Source organism: Mizuhopecten yessoensis, unplaced genomic scaffold (assembly GCF_002113885.1).
Source record: "Mizuhopecten yessoensis strain PY_sf001 unplaced genomic scaffold, ASM211388v2 scaffold917, whole genome shotgun sequence".
Taxonomy (NCBI): Eukaryota; Metazoa; Mollusca; class Bivalvia; order Pectinida; family Pectinidae; genus Mizuhopecten; species Mizuhopecten yessoensis.
In genome coordinates, this window is record NW_018403786.1 from 194,062 (window position 1) to 204,863 (window position 10,802).

The following is a 10,802-nucleotide window of genomic DNA, read 5'->3' on the forward strand; positions in this document are numbered from 1 at the left end:
CGCAGATAATTGTAATAAATTGGCTCAGATGCAAATCCCGGCAGCATGTTTGGTTATGGGGAGGAGACCTCAACTGTTTCCATGCTCTGATGCAGGGACTAAGTCCCCAGGGGCTGGGACACACTCCTTAGGCCCCCTAAGCTTTCAAATCCTAGTTGCTTTGGTGTAAATTTAACTTTATCTCTTATGCTCAGCAAAAAGATGTGTAGTGTTGATGTGAAGATCTCCACCATTTTTAAGATACGATGCAGGGACCAAGTAGTTGAGACTGAGCTGGCCCCTGACCATGCATTTGTCTATTTTTGCCAATTATGTGTGTATGAGATTATGTAGTGGTGATCTAGATCAAGTGACTATAAACAGATTTTCACTCATTTATACTAATTATCTATGGCATTTAAAACTCGTTAAAATTGTTCTCATTATATCAGGAACATGTTGGCAATTACCAACCTAACGAGACATGTACTAAGAATTGTTGCTTTGATGGGTTTCTTTGTAACCTAATATACTGGTGGGTTTTTTTCTCAACAAAAATGTAAAATAAACAAAATATTCCAGAAAGATAAAATATTTCCTTTCATAAAATATCTGATCATCGAAGAAACAAATATCAAATACCTCATTTGCATCAAACTTGGCATTATTTCATTTGATTAAAAAAAAAAAAAAACAACTTACCTCCCCTTTGCACAATGATTTTTGTTTCCTGTCCTTTGGGACAGTCCTTTAGAACACCAACAATTTCACCGTGTGACATGTCCTTGACATTAATACCATTGATTTCCTGTAGAATATCCCCCTCCTGTAACGTCTTACACCGAGGCTTGTCCAGAATCTGTTTCACTTTCTGTCCGAAATGACTGTCAGCAATCGTAAAACCAAAACCCATTTCCCCCCGCACAATATTCATTGATAAAATTTCTGGTCGAGAATTCAACAACGTCAGCACATCTGGTGTAATATCACTATTTACGTTACCACTGTTACCATGCGTGAGAGCGTCGGAGGAATTGTTATTTGTTGACCATGTGAGGTCGGGCAGCGACTTTAAACTTTTGGCCGAGGTATTTAAATAATCAAAGTCATGTGCTGAGGAATAAGATGGCGGTGCACTGCTTGAAGGTGTGTCCCCTTGAGGTAACGACACGGCAACCGTGACAATAATCTCTGTATTAGGGTCTTCAGGATCAAAGGGCAAACAGTAACCCCGGCAGATCTCAAGGTCCACTTTCTGATGTGGAGGAATGGTTTGGAACTGGTTGACGATATCCTGATGAGTGTAGCCTAGCACATTGTTACCGTCAACATGGACCAGAACATCACCTGTAACACAACACAGAATAGCATTATAACACAATACAATGTGAACTTCAGCTATAACACGAACACATGTTTTAAACACTATTTCACAGAATACCAGCCATAATACCACACAACACAGGGCTAAAACACCTATATAAAATTTACCATTCCTCAAAGTCTACCAAATGTTACATAAATTTTACTTTTCTTGATAGTTTATAATCTGTATTTTGATTAACAATTTTTAAAGAAACTTATCGTTTCATTTTGTGATAATATATTAACTATTGGCTCAAATATCTTAACAAAAATTTCATGTTTTTCAGATAAAACATATTTCCATTGATTTGTTTGACAATCTTAATTTCCAGTTGTGGAAATGAATCTTTTCCTCTCAAAACTGAATTGACAATGCTTCATTCTAATTATATTAATATTAAGTTAATATCATTTTTCCAGATATTCTGACAGTGATCATAAATAAGAAACCAGCTAATGCTAATATTATCAAGAGTGTTACCACACACCTGTTTTGAGCAGGCCATCTTGATGGGCGGGGCCATTCTCGACCACCTTCTTTATCTGTAGGAACTCCTCGTCGGCGCGGTCTCCCCCGATGATGGTGAACCCTAACCCACGTATACTCTTCACTAGTGTCGTTCTCCTCAGCTCACCCTTAAGTTCCGACGGAATCTTCGTGAATCTCCGTTCTGCAATTTCCAAACATTTCTCAATGTTTATCATTTTTAAATACGAATTTGACTTCAAGTTCAGCAAGGGCAAAATCGAAAACTGACAGTAATGTTTAATCTAATTTAATTAAAGCAGATTTTGATGAAATTCAAGAATATACATAGCAATATTATATAACGCACTTAAGATATTAGGACAGTATAAATACAATGTAAACACAAACAGAGTTTATCTATGAAATGATATACCCCAGTAAGATATACCTTGATCTTTTAATTAGATTACACAGGTGCTCCAGTAAACAGTATATGTATTTTAATCCAAATATCCTGATTCTGTACATATACATCTTCCGGTAAACATTTAAGCAAATACTTATTTTGTGTGGTAGAAAACTTCAATGAAGCCCAACATATGAAAAAAGGAGGAAAAAAATCTCAAAGAAAAGCTTTTGCAAATGAATTCAAAAACCAAAAAAACAGCCAACCTCATCTAGAATGATATAATCTATTCTCTTTCTTGACCCGACACCTTGTAAAATGAGTCGTTGTTAATGGCAGCTAAACATGACAGTCTAACATTACTTGCTGAATAGCACTATTGTAATCAAAATGTCCATCAGTAAGTATCCATAGAAATTCAGTTTGTACACCTAGTACTAGATCTGTCATAATTTGTACGTTTGGCAGGGAAATATATGCTAGTGATTATATCAGTAAATATACAAATGTATGTACAATCATAGCAAGACTTTAGTTCTTAGCATAAAACATTGTAACAAGTCGTAACGATGAGTTTCACAGTAAACAAGCCCTAAGGTACACGTCTTACAAATAGGACAAGATAATGCAAAACCCATGTTCTAAGGATAGGAGTATTTAATTTTATACAGTTAAAATACATTCAATGCTAAGACTTCACATACTGAAACACAAATTCTGAAGATAGGGTTATGCATACGGTATGCAAGTCCAGTGCTTAGATTACACATAGCATGACACATGTCTTAGTTAAGGCTAGGACTCAAACGTTTAGTGGGATGCATGTCCTTTGGATACGACTTTGTTACATATAAGCTATTGGTGATAATAAGATATGGACAGATATAGCAGGACACACCTCTCCTCCTGCGCCCAGCTCCAGGATGGTGGCTGTTGTACTCTGTAGGAAACAAGGAGAACAATCATGCTGGGTAAGGATAACCAGCTAGGCATGCACAGCGCTGATTCACCAAAACACTTTCAAAATCACCAAAACACTCAATCTAATTGGTCAAGATCACCAAAACACGCTATTTGATTGGTCAAAACACTGAAACACGCTATTTGATTGGTCACAATCACCGAAACACGCTATTTGATCAGTCGAAATCCCCAAAACTCTGTATTTGATTGGTCAATTCTTGTTTAATTACAATATTCTTGCCAATTGCAAGATGTGTAGTTGACACAATTGATAAACTATTTGTGTTAGACGTCTTTGAGTTGTTGATTTTTCATACATATTCCAAATTTGTTGATTATTTGTTGAAGCAATTATTGATTAAAGGGCATTGAAGGAATATTAATGAACGTATTTCAATCACAATCTGTTTCAAAATTATCCAGTCTTTTAATCAAGTGAGCATGTTTACCTGTATTTTCATGGTCCCTACAACTCTTGACAACTATGGTCTTAGTAGACAATACTAAGTTTGGTGAATTGAATTCTATTTTCTATATTATTTCACAGATATGAAAGAATAGAGATTGTTGGTATCAGTAAATTAAAATCCCTAAAATATCAGGCATTGTAGCATACACAAATTTAGACAACTCAGTAATCATCAATACAGTATGCAAATAGTTGTTACAAATGTTGTGGTGAATCAGAGGCCAAATTTGTAAAAGTTTAAGTCTAGTCCAACAAATGTAGCACAGTCAGGCTATTTTCTCACAAACATAAATTTTGATAATGTCCTCAAAACTTGTATACCTTATCTGTGATGATCCTGAATTATATGTGCATTAATGCAGTAGCATGTTTTTTGAAGCAATTCAAATTTTCTGGCAGCATTTCTTGAAAAAGAAATTAAAATTTAGAATAAATTCTGAAAGAATTTTGAAGATGAATGGAAAATCACATGTCAACAAATATAATATTAAGACTTTTAAAGATAACTGGTGCTTAACTCATTCACCCCTACAAATTTTCACTGGACTTGCCCAGTCTTTGGATTGGGTAAGGTTCAAATGTGACTGTAGGGGTGAATGGGTTAAGAAGGGTCCTTGAATCATGGATCTAGTTTGGTGTAAAATAGGCTGTACTGTCTAAACATTTGTTGGTTTACTAGATACTGAAGCAGAGCAATCGCGATGTAATGCACAGTGAGCGATCCAAACCCAGGGGGCCAGAGTAAAACATGCCGTCAGTCAATCAATACAGGTAATGATCATATACACAATGTATTAGCTAAGTCTACTGAGTCTGATTATATCGGTAAAAGCACATCTCAATGTAAGCACATTCAAATTCATTTTTTTTTTTTCAAATTAATTACAGTATTAGATATTATTGTATTAAAATTATCAGTTTATCTCATGCTACAGGTGAAATACATTTACAATTTTATTATTCATTAGTTTCTTAAAAGTCAAAGATAATGTTATAACATGAGAATAGCATAAATGATTTAAAGTCTATTTTTTGTAGCTCGACCCAAAGCAGAAAAGCAGGAATTCAGTGAGAAAAAACCAGTTATAGGAAATCTGGGCATTATCAATGTCTCAATTCTTCCGGGCACATGCGATTCCTTTTACCATGGACCAACAATCCCCATGAATGTGACATTACAATAAAATGATGCCCATTTCATAACTAAATGATCCATAAAAATAATTAGTTGATTCTTAGACCACTACAAAGCACAAGAGGCATAAAAAAATCACAACTTAACACGATAAAGAACTACACACTTGTCTTCATGTACAAATTATCTCCCCCGTTACATACCAGGTGGCGCTCCTCGACTACCCATATTGGTGTCACTGACGGATCTCTTGGCTTGATCCTGACTTTTCTTTGTGCGAGGTAGTGTGCTATTTAAATCATTTCCTGTAAAAAGAAACATTTTTGTTTCAATTTGTGAAACTTTGTTCATAATTATGATATTACAGATATATATATATATATCAGTAATATAACACAAAAAGATACAGTAAACATATCTAGTTTAGTGCACTCCAATTTTAGTACATTATCAAATCTTAACAGGTTAGTGCTTCCCTTGAAGTAACAGTAATTTCCCTTTGATGTTTCTTTCATTTCCATATTTTGCAATATTAGGCACTGGACACCTCAGGAGATTACCCTGTTGGAGGTGAGGTGGGAATTTATTTTTTCCAAATAAATGAAACTGAAGTTTTATATGAATGTATATTTTTCTATCAATATTTATTTAATTTTCTTTCAGTATTAGGACATTACATCTTACAATAAAAATATACCTGAATTATTTTATAACAATTATGAAACAAGTTTTTACAACTTAATTAATTATTCCTATTGGCCCGGATGTTAGCATGCGGGAGGTCTTAATATGTGACCAAAACCGGAGTACCCAGAGAAAACCCACATGGTCGGGCAGGTGACCCCATACCCATTCGCGTCCAATCAGGGAATCGAACCCTGGCTGCTTTGGTGAAAGGCAGGTGCACTATCCACTGTGCCACCCGACCACCCATCACATCTAACAGTAATGGAATATACAAAAGTAAGACATCTGCTGAGGGCACTAAAGCTATTGTTCCATTATATCCAGCTTTCAAAGCATTTCATTGTATGAAATAAAACAAGAGCAACTGGATTTAAATTCAACTTCACAGTTTCTCTATAGTGAGCTAACACATCCTTGTTAACCACTTCAGAAAAACAGTTGGTGATGAAGCAATGTCTTGTATCACAGGACCGTTGCATGTCTTAACTGATAGAACTGTTCGCCTCTTTTTCACTGTTCTAGAAAGACTGTTACCTTGCTGTTGTTTCTTAGCTGCAGCCACAGGGTTTTCATACTGAGTCCGTCTGTTCACATGGCTGGAAGAGCAAGAAAGTGAAATGTTAAAATACAATACATAACTCCACAACTGATATATTCTCTCGTTAATAAATCATCAGATTTGCGCAACTCGTAATTAAAGAAATGAGTGATAATGAAAAAGCCTGTTTTCATCGGTGGCAATGTACTTAGTTGAGGCTCTGTAGCTGTGAAAATGAAATCTTTCTAACAAAGGTAAAAAAAAATACAAACTTAATCAATTTCTGCTTGAAGTACATGTTCAATTGCAGGTGTTAATTTGATAATTCTGCTTTATGACAATCGGGTGAATGTAAACACAAGTTAGATCAATCTCTGGTGCGAGTGTTCATTATAAGATGTAAAGATTCCCATTGGTGTTTTATAGCCCTAGGTTCTGTAGTCTACACTGCTGATCCCAGGTACGCCCGATACCTGTAGACCCAGGTAGATTTCTACTGTACATTAATTATTGACACCTTAACGCATGCCAACCTACATGGTATGGATTAGAAAATATAAACTGGGGAACTGATGTAATTAGACAGATATGGCAGCCTCTTACATTCTTATCCAATTCTACTGCTTGTTTTTAGAGTTTTCCTTTCATTTCTGTGTTGCTTTTATATCAAGAGTATCCAATAATTCTTTATTATCAAAATTTTATAAGTATAGAAAATATGGCATGATTTCGGGAAAATACAGCAAAAACCTCTACAAGGACAAAATGTCATTTTCATTGTTTGTTTGTTTCCAAGAAGCTTGCACGGTTTTCCAGAAGACGAAAAAATCCCATTACCAGATATTTGGTGATAAATACACCGAAAACAGACCATTGACATATCACTACCTTCATCAAATTTGTCTTTTTAGATAATATGGAGATGATTTTTTTTTTAAGTCAACTTTACTACTCACTAATTAGTTCCTTGTCTTAAACACCTATATCAAGTCCAAAAAGCCCAATTACTTCTAAGTAAAATGCACTGATCCTAAATTTTAAAGAGATCTGTCAAAATCTGTGCAATAATCATAACAGAAAATGTATGATTTTAGGGCATTGTTCCAATAGGAACCAACAATGGAAAATCTTTTTGAATAAGAGACTATAAAATAACAAGGCAATTTCAGAGTTCCACACCTCTGGCAAAATGATGGCAACTACAATAAGGGACGGGTCATACCTCTGTACAAAGCGAGTCAGTAGACCTGGGTGCTGCAGTGTATGAGATATGCCCCGGACAATGCACCAAGGGCTGTAACTCTGCATATACAGGGGCACTAGTCCCAATTTTATCAAGCAACACTCCACCATCCAAAGATGTACTCACATACAATATTTGGCAATAGCAGGCCTCGGACAAATTAACACTGACTGATTGATAGAATGACAGACTGTCTAACGGATGGAGTGTGATCCTATAATCCTAGTGCTGGTGGGGGACTACCAACTAAGACATCAATACCAGATCTGAAGAAGTCTCATAAAGCAGCCAACTACACAGGTCCATTTCAGTTTATATCACTACTAAAGGGTATGTTAAGGGTATGTGCAGCAATAGCTCACTACACCTGCTCTGTATACTGAGCCTACACACAACTGTTGCTCTGGCAGAGACCAGGGGGTCCCTTACTATTGTGTGTATTCTGGTGCCAGTATAGATAGCAATAACTACCTTGTGTGATACAGTCTACAATACATCAACCCCCTGTTGGCAGACCATCAAGTCAGTGCCACTTGGGTTCCCCCTGAGCATACCTATACAACAACTTAAGCAGCCGCTGTATCAACCTGAAGACATTATCTATATAGTCTAATGCTATATCAAAGATTCAAAATCAATCTTGTTGACAAGCCTTTTAGTTTTTGTTACAGGATGCCTCTGGGGAGAATTATTATGGGCTCTGCTTTAACTCATTCACCCCTGAAATTTCATAATGGATTATTCCGACCTTTGTATTGGAAGAGTTCAAATGTGTCTTCAGGGGTGAATGAGTTAACTGATGTTCTCCAATAATCTTTTTCATAGTTTCAATCAGAACTCTACTAGGAAATATCATGGGCACTGATGTTGCATGGACTCTAATGGGATTTTTCAGTGTTTCAATCGGAACTCTGATGACACCTTGTAATGCAAAACATGTTTTAAAATTCAATTTTAACATTGAATTTTTTTATGAACTTTCTTCAAATAACCTAATATCTCAGGAAATATTTTTGCTTATTATAAATAATAAATCTGTTCAATTAATTGGGTAGCATAGGTCCTCTTTTAATTCATTAATTCATAATTTTTGGAAGGAATCAAAACAACCATATACATGCGCCATTAACATTGGGTGGCCCAGTTGCGCTAGCTGTTTTTAGTATGTCTGCCCAAGTACTTTTCGTTGGTGTCAATTACATCTGCACGTTTGTTACTGCTGGAGTAATGTACTGGCTAGGGATATATACATTTCTATGAGAAGAAATAGTAACAGAATATTTGAGAAAGAAATCATAATATCAGCATGTTTATTTAGCAAGCACAATTGTGATTGGGAGGAATGGAAAATCTCTGTGTAGAATATTCATACTGAACAATTCTACAATAAAAACACCTTACATCTTGCTTTTTATTATTTGAGCATTTGAAATTCTGATTGTCATCATGGTAACAAGGCAAAGCAATCAATAGTCCTCTACCTCCTAACTTTGTTATCAGAAAAATAACAAACGGCCACAACTCTGTGTAAAGATGGCTAGGCATGAGACCAGATTTCAGAACCCAACACCTTAATTAACATACCAAGAGGTACTTGCATCCAAATGATACCAATTACTGGTGAGACAGAGTATATTCCACTATCACCTGTTATCCCTCACTCATTCAACCCATACCAGCTTACCATATTTCCAATGGAATTTTGATATGTTAAATACCCCCCAAAAGTAAATAAACTTTAATTAATATCCATGAAAGCCTGTTACAGAGGACCACAAAGGAAGATTAATCACCATAATCTTTCATCAAATTCACCAACATCTGTTCTTAATTAGTTAAAATATAAAGTACCTAGTTATATATTGGAATAGCTAGCTAGGCCATGGATTAATTAGTTGATAACCTCCTGTTTCAAGGTAATTAGTTGCAGATCAACCCACATTTCACTTTCAGTATACTTTGGATAAATGAATACATGGAGAAGGAACTGCAAACGTAACACCAGTACAGCCAACTATCAGAGTGATCACCAACGTATTCTTGTCTCTTCTTATTATTGTATAGAATTTTTTCTCCATTTGACAAATTGATATTTCATTACCGTGACATACAATTTTTGTGACCCCACCCCTGGGTAAGCCATGTATATACACCATGACATGACATTCATTCCGTTATTTCTGTTCTTCTAATGATAAACGCGAGAAAAAAGCGATCAATAATGCTACAGACGACAGATAAATCCCTACCCTGGGGAAACAGGTTTTTCTTTGTACAGGACAAAAAAAATGGACCATCAACCAATTAGTCAAAAGTAGTTACACAGGTACGATAATACTAGAGTTATGTAGACATAGTTACACAGGTAATGATAATACTAGAGTTGTTTTGTCATAGTTACACAGGTAATGATAATACTAGTGTTGTGTTGATATAGTTACGCAGGTAATGATAATACTAAAGTTGTGTTGATATAGTTACTCAGGTAATGATAATACTAGAGTTGTGTTGATATAGTTACGCAGGTAATGATAAAACTAAAGTTGTGTTGATATAGTTACGCAGGTAATGATAAAACTAAAGTTGTGTTGATATAGTTACGCAGGTAATGATAATACTAGAGTTGTGTTGATATAGTTACACAGGTAATGATAATCCTAGAGTTGTGTTGTCATAGTTACACAGGTAATGATGATACTAGAGTTGTGTTGTCATAGTTACACAGGTAATGATGATACTAGAGTTGTGTTGTAATAGTTACACAGGTAATGATAATACTAGAGTTGTGGTGTCATAGTTACACAGGGAATGATAATACTAGAGTTGTGTTGTCATAGTTACACGGGTAATGATAATACTAGAGTTGTGTTGACATAGTTACACAGGTAATGATAAAACTAGAGGTGTGTTGTCATAGTTACACAGGTAATGATAATACTTAAGTTGTGTTGACATAGTTACACAGGTAATGATAATACTAGAGTTATGTTGTCATAGTTACACAGGTAATGATAATACTTAAGTTGTGTTGACATAGTTACACAGGTAATGATAAAACTAGAGGTGTGTTGTCATAGTTACACAGGTAATGATAATACTTAAGTTGTGTTGACATAGTTACACAGGTAATGATAAAACTAGAGGTGTGTTGTCATAGTTACACAGGTAATGATAATACTTAAGTTGTGTTGACATAGTTACACAGGTAATGATAATAGTAGAGTTGTGTTGTCATAGTTACACAGGTAATGATGATACTAGAGTTGTGTTGTCATAGTTACACAGGTAATGATAGTACTAGAGTTGTGTCGTCATAGTTACACAGGTAATGATAATACTAGAGTTGTGTTGATATAGTTACGCAGGTAATGATAATACTAAAGTTGTGTTGATATAGTTACGCAGGTAATGATAATACTAGAGTTGTGTTGATATAGTTACACAGGTAATGATAATACTAGAGTTGTGTTGACATAGTTACACAGGTAATGATAATACTAGAGTTGTGTTGTCATAGTTACACAGGTAATGATAATACTAGAGTTGTG

General features: G+C 35.3%; 1 protein-coding gene across 10 annotated transcripts in view; it reads right to left on the reverse strand.

The window, feature by feature from the left end:
* The window catches only part of LOC110454501 (membrane-associated guanylate kinase, WW and PDZ domain-containing protein 3-like), an 82,652-nt gene that overhangs the window by 21,745 nt on the left and 50,105 nt on the right, over nucleotides 1-10,802 (reverse strand). For 8 of the 10 annotated variants that reach the window (XM_021504091.1, XM_021504058.1, XM_021504039.1 and 5 more), the window contains 5 exons: nucleotides 6,008-6,069; nucleotides 4,990-5,091; nucleotides 3,118-3,159; nucleotides 1,833-2,015; nucleotides 682-1,326 (listed from right to left, as the gene is read on the reverse strand). In XM_021504091.1, coding sequence (XP_021359766.1) covers nucleotides 682-1,326; nucleotides 1,833-2,015; nucleotides 3,118-3,159; nucleotides 4,990-5,091; nucleotides 6,008-6,069 — 1,034 coding nt within the window. The remainder of the gene's footprint in view (nucleotides 1-681; nucleotides 1,327-1,832; nucleotides 2,016-3,117; nucleotides 3,160-4,989; nucleotides 5,092-6,007; nucleotides 6,070-10,802) is intronic. The other 2 variants (XM_021504067.1, XM_021504048.1) reach the window with 1 other exon arrangement.